The following is a 19,613-nucleotide window of genomic DNA, read 5'->3' as shown; positions in this document are numbered from 1 at the left end:
TGGGATAAGGTGATCTAACCGCATTGTGGTGTATTACTGGATTCTGATGTAATGGTAAATGGGCTAACTGGGAGAGCTATGGAACGTACGGCCCCGCTCATGGTCTACATTAATATGAACAGCATGGAAGAAGCAAGATGTAGGGTGGGGGGGGCACGAGACAAAACGTTGTAAAAATGTTCTCTCCTCCATATGCTTTTAAATTTAAAATTAAAAAAAATCCTTTAAATAAGAACTTAAAACGTCATCTATTTTTTAGGAAAAAAAGCATTGTAGGTCCTGTACAGTTTATTACCCTGCTTTTCTAGACCCTGAAATACAAATTTGCATCAATTTCAATCACTGCAGCCGTTGATTGTACCCAACATTCCGTTATAATCTGCGGGGGATCTAGAGAGCAAGTGTTAAGATTCCCTGCAGTGCCCCCACAGGAAAGATGAAGTATTACATGGTTATTATGGAAATCATTGGGCTGTTCATGTAATGCATGATCATGCAAGGTCCTCCAGAATGAGGGCTACTCTTTGTAGCTAGCTGCTCTGGCTAATAGCTGACGATCCTGCATGTAGGCCCCGGCTTTATGAGAATAGGGCATGATGGGTCCTTCAGAAGGAGTGACATCCTTAGGAGGCAACTTGGATAATAGATGAAGGTCCTAAATGTGGACCCCCACTTTATGTGAATAGGACATGACCGGTCCTTTAAAAGAAGTGACACTCGGCTAGGCATGTTGGCTAATAGATGAAGGTCGTAAATGTGGGTCCCCATTATATAAGACATGGCAAGTTCTTCTGAAGGAGTGAGAATTTATGTAGCCAATTTGGCTAATAGACGAAGGTCCTGGAGATCAAGGTGGTCAAGGAGAACAGCCGTGGGGGTCACATTATTCAACAATGTCATGAATGACACCTTGGAGGCCATGCAGATCCCACCGCTGCCACCCACATGTCACGGTTGATACTGGACAGATCACACAGATCCCACCGCTGTCACCAGTTTGTCAGGGTACGCAACTCTGCTGCCTCCTATCGTCAGGTCAATTACGGAATTAGCTGATGAGTAGTGGACGAGTCCGCGACTGCTTCCGCTACAAGGCTGGTTATTGGGGAACTCAGTGAGCGTATGGTATATACACCTCCGATTCCAAGACATGAAATATATATATGTATACCCCACTAAGGTCACTGCCAACTCTACAATAACAAAAGAACCACTAGTTGCCACCACCAATTGTTTATACAGGCCAATTGGACACCTGTTACAATTAGCGTATGGCTTCAGGAGGGCGGTTTACAGAGCAAGAGGAATAGAGCTATTATATATTTAATCTAGAGAGGTACGCAATGCTTATGAAAGATATACAAAGATTATACAAAATGGAAACAAAACAATACAATTACATGAAATAAAAGGGATAACAAAAGAAAATTATTAAATCTGATGTCACGAAAATGGCTCAGAGCTTAGCGGAGGGAGGTACTTCTTGGGTAAAAGGACAGAACCCACAGCAAAATGTACCTTCCAGGACTGAAAAATTACCAAATCAAAATACTACTTTTTATTGGAACAGAGTTACGTCCACATACCTCCCCTTGGTGAGCTCACGTGGGGGCTGGCTGTGAGTTGTGCTAGGTCCTTCAGAATTTTGAGATCCCCAACTTTCAGGATATATTCGCCCCTAGAGGTCCCAGGTGGTAGATATTGTCGTCATGTTTCCAACTGCAATTTTATCTTTTTGTAGAGATGAAACATGCCCTGGATAGCATCATCCCTAGGATCAATATTAAGATGGATGGGTTCTGCTCTGCTTACCGTGATGTCAGTGAATGCGTTATGTTCGTCCCTTCGCTATGGCACCAGAAATGTATCTCCCATAAATATTGGATCAATGCAAACCTCAATATTCATCACTATCCACCGCCACCTAAAGGTCTGCGAGCCTGTGCTTTCCTTGGAACAAAGGAATCTCCTGCATTTCTCCACCTCTGATAAACGAATCTCAGTCTGCGTGTCTTTTTCCCAAGGCATTTCACTGCTGTAATTACCTGGTCACTGCAGAAAGTCTATAGTTCAATGGAGGTTGAAGTGTTAATTCTCTTTCACTTAATTTGTGTTCCCCAGCTATAATTAATCCCATATATTCAATGTGAGTCCTACTTCAATGGAGGCTGAAGTGTCAGCACTTCTCCCTTCTCTGGATATGCCTTTATGGATTTTAATTTTTCTCTATGGCAAGGAATTTAATTTCCCAGTAGTGCCCCTACAGAGCGGATACAGCATTACATAATTAACTCAATGGACTGTACATTTGTGGTCTTGCCAGGTCCTCCAGAATGAGTGACACTCATTGTTGTTTCTTTGGTGATAGAGCCACGTCATGATTGTGGGGCTCCTCCTCTTTATTAGATCAAAGTTTCCTAAACGGGTCTTAACTAGAGAGCGGTCACTCAGTTTTCCTACAGCGCCTCCAGAGGGGAGATGAAGCATTACACACCTCATTAAACTCTATGGACAGCTGGTCAATTTGGGTCCTCCAGAATAAGTGTGACACCCTTATGGCTAATAGATGGTCCCCCTAACTCTTAATTAGATCACGGTTTCCTATTAGGATCCTAACTAGCGTGCAAGTGTTCAATTTCCCTGTAGCGCCCCTACAGGAGAGATGGAGCAATACAGAGTCTTCTAAAATGAGGGAAACTCTCTATAGCCCCTCCGGCTGAATTTGGGACGTCCTTACTTTCAGTTAGCTCAGGATTTCCTTATAGGCCAAGTATTCGATTTTCCTACATAACCTCCTTAGGAAAGATAACAAAGTCCTGAATATAGGAACCCCAGATTAATTCAGTCCGGGTCCTCCAGATGGAGTAAAAAATTTTTGTGGCCGCCTTGGCTAATGGATAACGGTCCTGAAAGCGGGATTCCCCTTTATTATGAGATAAATTTTTAATAGGGTCTTCCCATGACCTATGGTAGGCTATCCATGTAACAAATGGTCATGTTAGGTCCTCCATGATTAGTGACAGGTCCTAAATGATGGACCACATTTTTTACCCAAGCTCTACAGACAGATATTAATAAATTATGTATTTTTTAAAAATATGTATGGAATAAATAAGGAAAAAATGCAATATTTTCTATAATTATGTGCCCCCCCTTCCTCTCTGTTTCTTGGCACGTGTAGCGTTACTCTCGGGATCGTCAAGATCCATAGTGTGAAACTGTCCCCGTGCCTTCGTGGCTCGTCCACCTCGAGGTTAACGTCTAACTTCAGAAAGCTGCTCTGCATTTCAAGAGCAGGAACTCCGAGTACTGAGAAATGTTAATTTGCCATGCCCCGGAGCGGAGAATATGCTAAATATTCTGAATATATCAAGACTAAATGGCCCCGTGTTGCTAGGCCCAATTTCCGCTGAAGGGAAGCATGTTCTTCTCCATTGCAGCTCCATTAGGCTGAGCGAGGCCATTACCACGGCATTTTTCTTTCAGCCTGGCCCCGTGGCACCTGTATGGACTTAAGCCATCTGCAAGGAGGAAGTTTGGTTGCCAAGGCGACTGGAACTTTAAAAAAAAGTACCATGACAAAAGCAGAATAGGCCGAAGGGTCAGTGCCGAGGGTGAGCCGGTCATTGGGGTCACTTCCTCTCCACCACCTCCCCCCTTTTTTAATAAGGCCGTGGAGAAGAATATGCAAAACATTACAGCTGCCAGGCTCCGGTTGTCAGGCTGCAGTAATGCGGATCGGTCGTTTCGCTACTTCATTGACGGAGATTTCAAGGCTTTAATGTAATAAGCCTCATAATTTCTGGAATTTTAAAGCTTTTCTTTTTTTTGTCAGGAGAGAAAAGAGCACTGGTGTGATTTTCTGTGTGAAACCTTAGTGACTATAGCACTAAAAATGACTACTGTTACTTAAAGGGGATCTCTCACTTCCCAGAAATTTGTAATTTTTTTAGCTGGTATAAATGCTGCTTTTTTTTCCGAATCCGGCAATGTTTTTCTTTTCTTCCTGAGACTCTCCGTTCCTGAGATATGACCCCTTCTTCTGTGTATATAAAACTTGTCTTGTTGGCCAAGTGAGTGATGTCATCAACTCCTCCCTGTGGGTGGGATTTTATGACCACGCCCACTCAGATAACAAGACTAGATTTATATACAGGGAAGAAGCGGTCATATCTTAGGAATAGAGAGGAGCAGGAACAAAAGAAAAACAGCGCCGGATTCTGGAGAACAGCGGCATTTAGACTGGGAAATAAGATTACATGTTTATGGCAAGTGGCATGTTCCCTTTAAATAGGCCCTGACACTGAGAAAACTTGACATGAGACAAAAAAAAAAAATCCTGATGTGGATTTGCAAGAAAATATATCTAGTAGAAATCCAAAGCAGACCCTGACTTGTTAGACTTTTTGTAGAAGTGACTTCTGTCCTCTTAAAGGGAACCTGTCACCCCCGTTTTTTCAGTAGGAGATAAAAATACCGTTAAATAGGGCCTGAGCTGTGCTTTACAATAGGGTATTTTTTGTCCCCTGATTCCCCACCTATGCTGCCGAAATACCTTACAAAAGTGTCCTTTTTCGCCTGTCAATCAGGCTGGTCAGTTCAGATGGGCGTGGTCATTCTCCCCCACATCTTGCTTATGTTCCCGTTGGTGGCGTAGTGCTTCTCGCATGCGCAAGTGCCGAATGCACTGCGCAGCTGTAGAAAAAGAGCGCGCTCGCCGCTATTCAGCGGTTTCTCGGCGGGCGCGGCCATCTTCCTGAGGCCGCGCGTGCGCAGATGGAGTCTCCTGCTTCCCGGGGCTTCAGGAAAATGGCCGCGGGATGCCGCGCGTGCGCAGATAGACATCGCGGCGGCCATTTTCTTGAAGCCGAGATTCGAACTCGGCTTCAGGAAAATGGCCGCCGCGATGTCCATCTGCGCACGCGCGGCACCCCGCAGCCATTTTCCTGAAGCCCCGTGCAGCAGAGCACTCCATCTGCGCACGCGTGGCCTCAGGAAGATGGCCGCCCCCACCGATGACAAGGGTAATAGCGCAGATCACGCGCTTTTTCTTCACCTGCGCGCAGTGGATTCGGAACTTGGACATGCGCACACCACTACGCCACCAACGGAAAGCTGGGGAAGAAACAGCGATGTCACCACGCCCACCTGACCTGACCAGCCTGATTGACAGGCGAAAACGGCAACTTTGGTAATGTATTTCGCAGCATAGGTGGGGAATTAGGGTACACTACATACACTATTGTAACGCACAGCGCAGGCCCTATTTAACAGTATTTTTATCTCAATCTGAAAAAACGGGGTGACAGGTTCCCTTTAATTCTGACTTCTGCAGTTTCGGAAAAGCAAATTATTATCCCTCTTGACCAATAAAGGCGATAATCCCTGTATGGCTCCATGTTGAAAAGGCTGCGAACGCCTCCTATGCAACCTCTCTGTCTGCGTCTGACCAGGTATCGACATACCTGAATTTCTCTCAAAAAGGGTTGTCCACTTTTTGAGGACAAATTATTTTTTTTATACATTTGGGGCTTAAAAATTATCTTTGTAATTGGGTTTCATTAAAAATGTTGCACCTTTTATCTTTTACAGGCTCCTTGTCTTCCTGCACATTCAACTTTGATGTGGTGTTGGTCTATAAATAGGCGCCCTAAAAAAAACACCCCTATAAGACTGTCAGAAGGCGCCCACTGACAGATTCTCTGTTAACTCACTCATCAATAGACAGTATTACAAAGAAGAAGGCGCAAATGGTGCCAAAGTTTTAATTAGACCCAATTGCAAAAATAATTTTTAGACCTAAATGAATAATTTTTAGGCCTAAATATGTGAATAATTTTTAGGCCTAAATGTGTGAATAATTTTTAGACCTAAATTAATAATTTTTAGGCCTAAATATATGAATAATTTTTAGACATAAATGAATAATTTTTAGGCCTAAATATATGAATAATTTTTAGACATAAATGAATAATTTTTAGGCCTAAATATATGAATAATTTTTAGACATAAATGAATAAATTTTAGGCCTAAATATATGAATAATTTTTAGACATAAATGAATAATTTTTAAGCCTAAATATATGAATAATTTTTAGACATAAATACATGCATTTAGAAAAAAAACAAACAACAAAAACTGAAATATTGTGTACTGTATCCTTATGGCTGTAGCCCAGCGATATCCCGTATCATTATTGTTTCCCCAGGAGGGGCTGAGATCTTCTGCACACGGTGGGAATTTTCATGTGGCGCACATTTCCTTTGGGTAAATGATATGAAGTCGTCGTCTCTCTTGAAATGCTCTTTGTGCAAGATGAAGGCTTTCCCCGCATTGAACGCCCACAGAGCTGCCTCTGCCATTGATACGGGGTCTTTATTTTTCAGAAGTTGGCCCCCTTTTATTTGCCTCTACAAAGAGCGACCAGTGCTGCTACCTCTACCCTCCTACACACAGGTGGGCTTTAAAGCTACGGACTGAAGAATGATGGAAGAGGCGAAAGAACACCCCTGACATTGTCTTTGGTTTGGAGTTGGGGGGGAAAAAGTCTTAAAAAGAAAAAGTTTAAAAATTAAAGAGACATTTAAAAATAGTAATTATTTTTTTTTGTTCTCTTAAATGTGTTAATAGGTTTTTTAATAATCCAACACTTATATGATCTATACCAGTGATTTCCAACCGGCGGATCTCCAGCTATCGCAGAACTATAACTCCCAGCATCCGCTGTGTAATTTTGAGAGTAGTCCACACTTCTTTCTTGACCACTATATTTGGGATATTGTTTGACAGGTCTTCAGATATTCCTGTAGTGTCCTGTGTGTAGTGTCCTGTGTGTAGTGTCCTGTGTTGGTTTAGTGTCAGCCATAGAGTCAGCTCCCTCCCTAATGGCTTTACAAGCTGCGGTGACACCTGTGACAGTGACGGCTCCCTGCCGGCTGCATGTGTCCTGCTGTCACTGAGAGCTGACGACAGCTTCTACGGGACGGCAGTGTCCAGACCGCGCGTAGTTCTCAGGCAGATCAGTATCCCCAGTGAGCAAGTCCTGTTTCCCTCCAATAAACCCCTCTGAGCGCTGCCCACCTGCCCCAAACACCCCACACCTGTGAGAAGGGTGAATATAGACACAGGCTTCTCTGTCTGTCATCCATAAGTGTCAGCGTCACTATCCCGTACCCCGAGTGTCTGCATCGCTGTCCCCTACCCCGAGTGTCTGCATCGCTATCCCGTACCCTGAGTGTCAGCGCCTCTGTCCCGTACCCCGAGTGTCTACATCGCTGGCCCGTACCCCGAGTGTCTGCGCCTCTGTCCCGTACCCCGAGTGTCTGCATCGCTGTCCCGTACCCTGAGTGTCAGCACCTCTGTCCCGTACCCTGAGTGTCTGCATCGTTGTCCCGTACCCTGAGTGTCTGCATCGCTGTCCCGTACCCTGAGTGTCAGCGCCTCTGTCCCGTACCCCGAGTGTCTGCATCGCTGTCCCGTACCCCGAGTGTCTGCGTTGCTGTTCCGTACCCCGAGTGTCTGCATCGCTGTCCCGTACCCCGAGTGTCTGCATCGCTGTCCCGTACCCCGAGTGTCTGCATCGCTGTCCCGTACCCCGAGTGTCTGCATCGCTGTCCCGTACCCCAAATGTATGCATCGCTGTCCCGTACCCCGAGTATCGGTGTCGCTGTCTCGTACCCCGAGTGTCTGCATCACTGTCCCGTACCCCGAGTGTCTGCATCACTGTCCCGTACCCCGAGTGTCTGCATCACTGTCCCGTACCCTGAATGTCAGGTCCTCTGTCCTGTACCCCGAGTGTCTGCATTGCTGTCCCGTACCCCGAGTGTCTGCATTGCTGTCCCGTACCCCGAGTGTCTGCATCGCTGTCCCGTACCCTGAGTGTCTGCATCGCTGTCCCCTACCCTGAGTGTCTGCATCGCTGTCCCTTACCCTGAGTGTCTGCATCGTTGTTTCGTACCCCGAGTGTCTGCATCACTGTCCCCTACCCTGAGTGTCTGCATCGCTGTCCCTTACCCTGAGTGTCTGCATCGCTGTCCCCTACCCTGAGTGTCTGCATCGCTGTCCCGTACCCCGAGTGTCTGCTTCGCTGTCCCCTACCCTGAGTGTCAGAGCCTCTGTCCCGTACCCCGAGTTTCTGCATCGCTGTCCCGTACCCCAAATGTATGCATCGCTGTCCCGTACCCCGAGTATAGGTGTCGCTGTCTCGTACCCCGAGTGTCTGCATCACTGTCCCGTACCCCGAGTGTCTGCATCAATGTCCCGTACCCCCGAGTGTCTGCATCGCTGTCCCGTACCCCGAGTGTCGGTGTCACTGTCCTGTACCCCGAGTGTCTGCATCGCTGTCCCGTACCCTGAGTGTCAGCGCCTCTGTCCCGTACCCCGAGTGTCTGCATCGCTGTCCCGTACCCTGAGTGTCAGCGCCTCTGTCCCGTACCCCGAGTGTCTGCATCGCTGTCCCGTACCCTGAGTGTCAGCGCCTCTGTCCTGTACCCCGAGTGTCTGCATCGCTGTCCTGTACCCTGAGTGTCAGCGCCTCTGTCCTGTACCCCGAGTGTCTGCATCGCTGTCCCGTACCCTGAGTGTCTGCATCGCTGTCCCCTACCCTGAGTGTCTGCATCGCTGTCCCTTACCCTGAGTGTCTGCATCGTTGTTTCGTACCCCGAGTGTCTGCATCGCTGTCCCCTACCCTGAGTGTCTGCATCGCTGTCCCTTACCCTGAGTGTCTGCATCGCTGTCCCCTACCCTGAGTGTCTGCATCGCTGTCCCGTACCCCGAGTGTCTGCTTCGCTGTCCCCTACCCTGAGTGTCAGCGCCTCTGTCCCGTACCCCGAGTTTCTGCATCGCTGTCCCGTACCCCAAATGTATGCATCGCTGTCCCGTACCCCGAGTATAGGTGTCGCTGTCTCGTACCCCGAGTGTCTGCATCACTGTCCCGTACCCCGAGTGTCTGCATCAATGTCCCATACCCCCGAGTGTCTGCATCGCTGTCCCGTACCCCGAGTGTCGGTGTCACTGTCCTGTACCCCGAGTGTCTGCATCGCTGTCCCGTACCCTGAGTGTCAGCGCCTCTGTCCCGTACCCCGAGTGTCTGCATCGCTGTCCCGTACCCTGAGTGTCAGCGCCTCTGTCCCGTACCCCGAGTGTCTGCATCGCTGTCCCGTACCCTGAGTGTCAGCGCCTCTGTCCTGTACCCCGAGTGTCTGCATCGCTGTCCTGTACCCCGAATGTCTGCATCGCTGTCCCGTACCCCGAGTATCGGTGTCGCTGTCTCGTACCCCGAGTGTCTGCATCACTGTCCCGTATCCCGAGTGTCTGCATCACTGTCCCTTACCCCGAGTGTCTGCATCGCTGTCCCGTACTCTGAGTGTCAGCGCCTCTGTCCTGTACCCCGAGTGTCTGCATCGCTGTCTCGTACCCCGAGTGTCGGCGCCTCTGTCCCGTACCCCGAGTGTCGGTGTCGCTGTCCTGTACCCCGAGTGTCGGCGTCGCTGTCCCGTACCCCAAGTGTCTGCATCGCTGTCCCATACCCCGAGTGTCTGCATCGCTGTCCCATACCCCGAGTATTGGCGCCTCTGTCCCGTACCCTGAGTGTCGGCGTCGCTGTCCATACCCCAAGTGTCGGTGTTGCTGTCCTGTACCCCGACTGTTGCTGTCCTGTACCCCGCTGTCCTGTACCACGAGTGTTGGCGTCGCTGTCCTGTACCCCAAGTGTTGGTGTCGCTGTCCTGTACCACGAGTTTCGGCGTCACTGTCCCGTACCCCGAGTGTTGGTGTCGCTGTCCTGTACCCCGAGTGTTGGCGTCACTGTCCTGTACCCCAAGTGTTGGTGTCGCTGTCCTGTACCCCAAGTGTTGGTGTCGCTGTCCTGTACCACGAGTTTCGGCGTCACTGTCCCGTACCCCGAGTGTTGGTGTCGCTGTCCTGTACCCCGAGTGTTGGCGTCACTGTCCTGTACCCTGAGTGTCGGTGTCGTTGTCCCTTTCACCGAGTGTCAGCGTCGCTGTCCCGTACACAGAGTGTCGGCGTCACTAGTCATAGAGAATTTACTGACAGCAGTATTTGTAACGGCATCCATTGCATACAAAGGACAGATTTAGTCATTCAGTACACTGTTAGCTATTTGCTCACTGTTTTTTTTTTAAGTATGATGTACCCCAAGTATCAGTGTCAGGATAATGTACCTAGTGTCAGTCATTATCCTGTACCCCAAGTATCAGTGTGCTTGCTCTTGGGCTATGTTCACATGTTGCGTTTTGCTGCTTTTTTCGGGTACGTTTGCTGATAACGTTTAGAGCCCCCAAAAAACATGATGCAACTGCCTGAGTTTTCTTCAGCAAAAACTCATCAAAACCTGATATCTGTGTTTTTGCTGCATTTTTACTCTCTCATTGCTTTCTATGGGTGAAAAAAATGCTGCAAAAACGCTGAAATAACTGACATGCTGCAGTTTTCCAATTCAGTCAGGGAAAAAAAACCAGAGTGTTCACAAGATTTCTGAGATCTCACCACTTTTGCTGGTACTGTAAAGCGCAGCTTAAAATTTGCTTAAAAAATTGCAAAAAAAAATCCAATGTGTGAACATAGTCTTAGTGTGGCCATAAGTACTTGCGGACTCCTGTGAAGTATTGGGGCGGACTTGTGCCCTCGCAACGGCAGATGATCGCACAGGAGGGGTGGCGGGTGGAGGGTCTGCAGGTAGCACCACGCTCCCCCTGTCACAGCCCTCACTGACAGGCTCATTACACGGATAGCGATCCGTCAAAGTGACAGACGCCTTCATCAGAACGGAGGAGGGGAGCAGCACGGGATCCATTAGAAGGGTAATTAATGATAAAACCTCTCCCTGAATCATCCGCCCCAGCACAAAGCCGAGGATCTATTCCCACGGCACCAGGAGGGGAGGCAGCCGAGGAAACGGGTTTATTTTCCCCCTTGGAAAAGTTCTGATGCCTCAAATAGATTCTAGATAATGAGAAAATGTAGAGAGATCCTGGATGGTGGCGAGGGCTCTGGCGATGATAGCGAGGGCTCCGGCGATGATGGCGAGTGCTCTGGCGATGATGGCGAGTGCTCCGGCGATGATGGCGAGGGCTCCAGCGATGATGGCGAGTGCTCCGGCGATGATGGCGAGTGCTCCGGCGATGCTAGCGAGGGCTCCAGCGATGATGGCGAGGGCTCCGGCGATGCTAGCGAGGGCTCCAGCGATGATGGCGAGTGCTCCGGCGATGATGGCGAGGGCTCCGGCGATGCTAGCGAGGGCTCCAGCGATGATGGCGAGTGCTCCGGCGATGCTAGCGAGGGCTCCGGCGATGATAGCGAGGGCTCCAGCGATGATGGCGAGTGCTCCGGCGATGCTAGCGAGGGCTCCAGCGATGATGGCGAGTGCTCCGGCGATGCTAGCGAGGGCTCTGGCGATGATAGCGAGGGCTCCGGCGATGATGGCGAGTGCTCTGGCGATGATGGCGAGTGCTCCGGCGATGATGGCGAGTGCTCCGGCGATGATGGCGAGGGCTCCGGCGATGCTAGCGAGGGCTCCAGCGATGATGGCGAGTGCTCCGGCGATGATGGCGAGGGCTCCGGCGATGCTAGCGAGGGCTCCAGCAATGATGGCGAGTGCTCTGGCGATGATGGCGAGTGCTCTGGCGATGATGGCGAGTGCTCCGGCGATGATGGCGAGTGCTCCGGCGATGATGGCGAGGGCTCCGGCGATGATGGCGAGTGCTCCGGCGATGATGGCGAGTGCTCCGGTGATGATGGCGAGGGCTCCGGCGATGCTAGCGAGGGCTCCAGCGATGATGGCGAGGGCTCCGGCGATGCTAGCGAGGGCTCCAGCGATGATGGCGAGGGCTCCGGCGATGCTAGCGAGGGCTCCAGCGATGATGGCGAGTGCTCCGGCGATGATGGCGAGGGCTCCAGCGATGATGGCGAGTGCTCCGGCGATGATGGCGAGGGCTCCGGCGATGCTAGCGAGGGCTCCAGCAATGATGGCGAGTGCTCTGGCGATGATGGCGAGGGCTCTGGCGATGATGGTGAGTGCTCTGGCGATGATGGCGAGTGCTCTGGCGATGATGGCGAGTGCTCCGGCGATGATGGCGAGTGCTCTGGCGATGATGGTGAGTGCTCTGGCGATGATGGCGAGTGCTCTGGCGATGATGGCGAGTGCTCCGGCGATGATGGCGAGTGCTCTGGCGATGATGGTGAGTGCTCTGGCGATGATGGTGAGTGCTCTGGCGATGATGGCGAGTGCTCCGGCGATGATGGCGAGTGCTCTGGCGATGATGGTGAGTGCTCTGGCGATGATGGCGAGTGCTCTGGCGATGATGGCGAGTGCTCCGGCGATGATGGCGAGTGCTCCGGCGATGATGGCGAGTGCTCCGGTGATGATGGCGAGGGCTCCGGCGATGCTAGCGAGGGCTCCAGCGATGATGGCGAGGGCTCCGGCGATGCTAGCGAGGGCTCCAGCGATGATGGCGAGGGCTCCGGCGATGCTAGCGAGGGCTCCAGCGATGATGGCGAGTGCTCCGGGGATGATGGCGAGGGCTCCGGCGATGCTAGCGAGGGCTCCAGCAATGATGGCGAGTGCTCTGGCGATGATGGGGAGTGCTCTGGCGATGATGGCGAGTGCTCCGGCGATGATGGCGAGTGCTCCGGCGATGATGGCGAGGGCTCCGGCGATGATGGTGAGGGCTCCGGCGATGATGGGGAGGGCTCCGGCGATGATGGGGAGGGCTCCGGCGATGATAGCGAGGGCTCCGGCGATAATAGTGAGGGCTCTGGCGATGATGGCGAGGGCTCCGGCGATGATGGCGAGGGCTCCGGCGATGATAGTGAGGGCTCTGGCGATGATGGCGAGTGCTCCGGCGATGATGGCGAGGGCTCCGGCGATGATGGCGAGGGCTCCGGCGATGATAGCGAGGGCTCCGGCGATAATAGTGAGGGCTCTGGCGATGCTGGCGAGTGCTCCGGCGATGATGGCGAGGGCTCCGGCGATGATGGCGAGGGCTCCGGCGATGATGGCGAGGGCTCCGGCGATGATAGTGAGGGCTCCGGCGATGATAGCGAGGGCTCCGGCGATAATAGTGAGGGCTCTGGCGATGCTGGCGAGTGCTCCGGCGATGATGGCGAGGGCTCCGGCGATGATGGCGAGGGCTCCGGCGATGATAGTGAGGGCTCCGGCGATGATAGCGAGGGCTCCGGCGATAATAGGGAGGGCTCTGGCGATGATGGCGAGGGCTCCGGCGATGATGGCGAGGGCTCCGGCGATGATGGCGAGGGCTCCGGCGATGATAGCGAGGGCTCCGGCGATGATGGCGAGTGCTCCGGCGATGATGGCGAGGGCTCCGGCGATGATAGTAAGGGCTCTGGCGATGATGGCGAGGGTTTCGGCGATGATAGCAAGGGCTCCAGCAATGATGGTGAGCGCTCTGGCGACGATGTCGAGGGCTCTGACGATGATGGCGAGGGCTCCGGCGATGCGGACGAGGGCTCCGGCGATGCTGGCAAGGGCTCTGGCATAGATAGCGAGGGCTCTGGCGATGATGTCGAGGGCTCCGGCAATGATATCTGGGTCCGTTAGTTTAAAAAACTGACCAACAAGTGTGAACAGGTGCGAGCTTCCATTACTGCATAATATACCAACCAAAGAGTGCAGCAGTTCCTGTTTGTGCCAACATGTGTGCAAACATTGATGAATACTGTATTACTGCTTTATAGACTGTAGTTATATACACATATACAATTGTATACACGACAAGGTGGTGACTGCCTCCATTTTTGTCTGAGATCCTCCCATCAGCCCAAGGCTGTTTTTAATCATCGCCGGATCTTACCTTCCCTTACATATGTAGGTGTCGGGAGAGACGTGTGATAAATATTAACTTTAGGGTCCAATCAGAGAGAGGGTCGCCTTGTCATGGCTGGTGGGCTCTCATGAATTGGCCAATTTGTGTAGTATAAATATAATTCCTATCGTCAATCCTTTCATACATTTGACCAAACATTGATTAATCGTCACCCGGCTTTTCTAGAAACCAGAAAATATCCCCGGATTTGGCAATGTCTCCATTACATCATATGGGTCTATATCTAGTCCCATAAGTCTCACAGGGTGACCCATATAATAGGGGACAGATCAAAGAAAGGAAAACCCACCCTGTGGATGAAAGGTTCAGCAGGGAGGGGGTAAATATTAGATTGGGAGGTGCAGCACCGTCCAGCATCGGGGGAGCCTCTTATTTATATCTCCCTTTTGCCTGGGTCCGGCGCTGACAATAGGGCCCTTTGTGCCTCTCCGTGCAGCTGCTAGGGCCACGGCCTCCCGGTTACTGCTGCACATAGGAGCAGGTGGGCCAACAGCTCCGAGCCGTCCGCAGCCACGGCCGCAGGGGAGCACGGCTCCTATCTGGTTATGGTGGGAAACCCAGTACGCTGGTGACTGGGAGAACTGGTCCCACCATCAAACCCGACCAGTCCGTTCTTCCCACATGAAGGGAAGGAGCGGTGGTGATGGTTAATAGCTACAGATGTAGCAGAGCTGAGCTTGTCACATAGTCCACACTGATGACAGCATAGATAACATTTATTATGCAAATCCCTATCATCCTCCAGCGTCAGATGGGAGGAGTAGTCCAGGGGCGACAGCTCCAGGTGAGGCTCTGGCCTCCGCTCACCGTTATACTCCGCGGGGTGTTTTGCTTTTCAAAGCAGCTGAGTTTCTTATCGACTTTCCTAGAATCTAAAATGCAAATCTTCTGTTTGCATATTAGAAGATCAATGTCATAAAAATCCTTCCGTGATAGACATCCTCTGTGTGTCAGACAGGTACCTCTCCTGTCAAAGGAAGACCCAGATGGCTGATAACAGAGAACAACAGAATGCTAGACCCCTCTAGTTGCTGTGCTGAAGGGTCTGCACAATGCTACCATAATAGTGATATCTGATATTGTTTCCTATAGTTAATATGGCCTGAGCTTTCAGAGTAATTCTGTAGTGATGTGTAGCGCAGTGTCCCTGTAATGCGTCTACCGCAAGGTCCTGGTGACGTGCCCATTGCAGGGCCCTGGTGTCATGCCCACCGCAGGGGCCTGGTGTCGTGCCCACCGCAAGGCCCTGGGGTCGTGCCCACCGCAGGGCCCTGGTGTCGTGCCCACCAAAGGGCCCTGGTGTCGTGCCTACCGCAGGGGCCTGGTGTCGTGCCCACCGCAAGGCCCTGGTGTCGTGCCCATTGCAGGGCCCTGGTGTCATGCCCACCGCAGGGCCCTGGTGTCGTGCCCAGTGCAGGGCCCTGGTGTCGTGCCCACCGCAGGGCCCTGGTGTCGTGCCCATTGCAGGGCCCTGGTGTCGTGCCCACGGCAGGGGCCTGGTGTCGTGCCCACCGCAAGGCCCTGGTGTCGAGCCAACCGCAGGGCCCTGGTGTCATGCCCACCGCAGGGCCCTGGTGTCGTGCCCACCGCAGGGCCCTGGTGTCGTGCCTACCGCAGGGCCCTGGTGTCGTGCCCACCGAAGGGCCCTGGTGTCGTGCCCACCAAAGGGCCCTGGTGTCGTGCCTACCGCAGGGGCCTGGTGTCGTGCCCACCGCAAGGCCCTGGGGTCGTGCCCATCGCAGGGCCCTGGTGTCGTGCCCACCGCAGGGCCCTGGTGTCGTGCCCACAGCAGGGCCCTCGTGTCGTGCCCACCGCAGTGTCCTGATATTAGGGCCAAACACAATGTCATATAACAGTGACTTCCATATTATCCCAGGGCAGCCCTGGTACTCCAGCATTCTAGTGTCAACTGCTCTCCAGGACTGCACAAGGTTGTCGCCCCTTTAATTCAGTCCGGCTGTAAATGTATTTTGCAATCTCGTCTCACATCAAGCATGTAATGATCAGATAAGATTGCGACCCGCTCACAATCACCGGCATTGTCCGGGATCACTCTGGAGCATTATCAGTAATTAAGTGATAATTATTGGGATTCTTCACATCCGGTCTGTGAATGATCCTGTTAGAGCGAACCAAGCGTTAACGGGCAGTGAGTGACCTGCCACGTCCTCGCCGCCGGGCAGCCTTCCTACAGTGCGGTTTGATGGCATCTTCTTATCTTCTCTCTGCAGGTTGGGAGTCTCAGCTGCTGGAAACAGGATTTCTTGGGATCTTCCTGTGCCCGCTCTGGTCCTTGGCTCGAGTTCCAGATCGTACCCCTCCATCGGGCATCGTCATCTGGGCCCATCGCTGGCTCATCTTCAGGATCATGCTGGGAGCGGTAAGTGGCACTGGCTGGAAGCTACAATTGTCCACAATGTCTGGTGCTGCAGCATTAAGATTTCCCATCACTGGAACTGAGGGTCTGAGGCCGCCCCCTGATAACAGCCCATAGCATTATCCTCCTCCACCATCTGTTCAGGGGGCACAATGCACTCAGGGGGTAACGTTATTCTGGAATCACCAAACCCAGACTCCAGATAGACAAATGGGATTCATCACTGCACAGAACACGTCTCCTCCAGAGTGCAGTGGTGGCGGCTTTACACCACTTCATCCGACGCTCGGCATTGTGCTTGGTGATGTACGGCTGCATGCAGCTGCTCGGCCATGAAGCTCCCGGCGGGGCGCAGTGTTTGTGCTGATGTTATACCAGAGGAGGTCTGGACTCTGCAGTTATGGGGTCAGCGGAGTAAAGGGGCTGGAGGGGCTGGATGTTGTACACCCGGATGGGCAAGGGGCCGGATGTTATACACCGGGGGGGTAACGGCGTGGAAGAGAAAACTTGAGCCCAATAATCCAGCATCGGGGTAATCTGCTCACTCTTAAAGGTGAAGAGACCACAGCACGGAATCCCAGGGATTCTGGGTAATGATCCATATTTGGGTTCACCTGACATGAGACCCTGCAGGAGCACATGGGCAGCCATTGTGCCCGCACTTGGCACCAGGACAGGCTCCGCACTGAGCCCGCATGGCAGTGTGTAGTGCGAGGCTGGTAATCCCACATGTTGTCCCTACGTGTTTTCACAAGATAAGAGGAGATTACCCTCTAACATAATAAAGCGGTGGAATACTGGGGGGTTTGTCCTCGGCTGCTTTCCTTGGCTCGGGCCCGGGGCGTTATCTCGCTCTGCTGCTCCGCTATCGGGGCGCACACATGTGTAATCCTGTAGCTTTTCTATAGGTGCACAAGCAAAGGTTGTAACATGTGGCATTAAAGAGAAGCAGGGATCACAATGCAAACACAGGGCTCCACGCAGAACAAAGGGCCCACCAGTGCCCCCTGGACAGTGATTGACAGCTTGTCTCCAGAAATGAGACCCCCTGTAACCCTTAATGAGCTGCGCTCCTACGTTTTTGTGTACCGTTGTGTATATATTATATACTTTGTTTTTTTCATCTTTTGACACTTAGAACTGCCAAAAAAAGAATTGACCCAAATATTGCCCTACAAATACCACCGCCATCCAATGCCTGAAAAATACAGATATCTAAATAATACTGCCACAGAGCGCCCATATTACACTGCCGCCTTTCAGTGCCCAAAATGTCTAACTTGTTTCCCAATAATAGCGACATGAAGTTTCTGAAAATCTCGCCCACAAAATACCGCGTTGCAGCCCATATAATATTGCCAAATAGTGCTGAAATTAAACTACTGTATCCGTCGTATACATAATACCAAGTACTATGCAATATTCAAAATACTTTCTTATAGAACTTGCCTAATACCGCCACATGGTGCCAAACAATGTGCATTAAACAGAAAACATATCATGATTGACGTAATGCCGCCATATAGTGTCCATATAATATACAGTATTCAATAAGACTCGCTCAGAACCTACTTAAAATGTACCTATTATTTGGTCTACAGTGGCCATTTTATGCTCTTGTTTTATTCCTGCTTTTCTACTGAGTTTTCTAGTTTTTGCTGCTTAAAAATCCCAAGTATGGCTCCAAAGATGCAGACTTTGTATTTAGTGGTAATTTTTCTAGCCCTTGCTCTGGGGCGTGTCTCACAAGAACCTTGGGGGTGTGTCTTTAAGCTTCTCTGCATAAATAGCACCGCCCCTAAAGACCATAAAAGGTAGTACTAAATAAAAAGGCCCATATCTCTGGAACCGTATGGCAGATTTTGAAACATAAAAAAACGAAATACTCAGGAAAGCAGCGGGAATAAAATAAGAGCAAAATCTGGATACTTTTGCCCCAATGACAGGTCTCATTTTAATGCCACCATATAGTACTCAAATAATATTCTCCAACACAATGCTACCCTATAGTGGTGAAGAATAAGCAGTATTCAGTTAATACTTTCTTATATAGAATACTGCTACACGGTGCGCAAATAATATGCTGTATTTAATGCCCCTTTTAAGAATACAAGTAATACCGCCATATAATACCCAAATAATGTAGTGTTCAATTATTAATATCCCCTACGTAATACTGACATACGGTGACGAAATAATAAGCCGTGTTTGAATTATTATTTCTTAAAGGAACCGTGTAGTGCCCCCAAAAAAAGTGTAGTGTGCAAATAACACTTTCTTGTAGAGCCAACGTAATACCGCCATACAGTGCTCAAATAATATGCAGTATTCAAATAATACCCCTGAAAATGTAATACCAGAATCTGGTACCCAAGTAGTATGCTGTGTTCAAATCGTGCCCCCTTAAGAGCTGAAGTAATACCACCAGATAGTACTGAAATAGCCCACGTAATAATGTCATATAGTGTCCACATAACATGTAGTATTCAAGCAATACCGCCTAAAAGAACACACCGCCATATGGTGACCAAATGTGCAACATTGGGTTAATACTCCTTCGTAGAGCCCACATAATACCGCCATATAGTCTCCGCATAATACACAGGGCTCAATAATGATGAATGGCTTTAGGTTTCGCATGGGGTTCCTGTCCTCAGGGGCCTCATAGTATTGGGGCCATTGCACAGTGCGGCCAGTTTGGCGGCACACTGGGAAGGCCTTTTTGCGATTCAGGACTTTAGAAAAGCCAGGTGACATCCTCCGAGGGAGCGGTATCGGCAGCCATTATTTTTTTAAAGGGGACATGCCTGTTAATTCTGTTCCCCACTAGTGTCCTGCAGGTCCTGGATCCCCCGAGCCCCCGATGACAGGTTTGTGTGACGACGCTGAGGAGCGAGGGATGGGAAGAGCATTAGCAGGCAGGGTAATCCCCGCGATTAGAGGCGCGTGATTGATGGCCGCGCTGTCACCGTCAGCCCCAACACTTGTATGTTTCCTTCTCCGAGGGGATAATGATCCTGACAGGAGCTGTAAAGTCTGCCTCATGCGTGAAAGTAACGTTTCCTTCCAGGCTGGAGCGCACCTGTCTGGGGGGCCGGGGGGCATGTTTTATGATTTGTGCCCAGAGCCAGCTGAAGGGCCGACACATGGACCCGAGCTCTGCGCCCCTGACCAGCGTAGGCCGCCCTCAGGAAACGACTGAAAGCCTTACATGGCGGGGTTAAAATCACAGGGGAGGGGGGTTAGCTGCTGCAGAACCTCATAATATACACCCCCGTTGCTGAAGAACCGCACAATACACACCTCAGCTTCTGCAGAACCTCATAATATACACCTCCGCTGCTGCAGAGCCTCATCATACACACGTCAGCTG

The 19,613-nt window shown here is 51.0% G+C and overlaps 1 protein-coding gene across 5 annotated transcripts in view; it reads left to right on the top strand.

Annotated features, from left to right (window-relative positions):
• The window catches only part of LMF1 (lipase maturation factor 1), a 234,161-nt gene that overhangs the window by 48,541 nt on the left and 166,007 nt on the right, over window positions 1-19,613 (top strand). For 3 of the 5 annotated variants that reach the window (XM_069734634.1, XM_069734631.1, XM_069734632.1), the window contains one exon: window positions 16,095-16,243. In XM_069734634.1, the coding sequence (XP_069590735.1) occupies window positions 16,232-16,243 (12 nt within the window). In that variant the 5' untranslated portion in view covers window positions 16,095-16,231. Of the gene's footprint in view, window positions 1-10,663; window positions 10,822-10,860; window positions 11,107-16,094; window positions 16,244-19,613 lie in introns of those variants that run through there. The other 2 variants (XM_069734636.1, XM_069734633.1) reach the window with 2 other exon arrangements.

This window comes from Ranitomeya imitator, chromosome 7 (genome assembly GCF_032444005.1).
Source record: "Ranitomeya imitator isolate aRanImi1 chromosome 7, aRanImi1.pri, whole genome shotgun sequence".
Classification (NCBI taxonomy): domain Eukaryota; kingdom Metazoa; phylum Chordata; class Amphibia; order Anura; family Dendrobatidae; genus Ranitomeya; species Ranitomeya imitator.
Note: the sequence above shows the minus strand (reverse complement) of the source record. Positions and strands in the feature narration are given on the sequence as shown.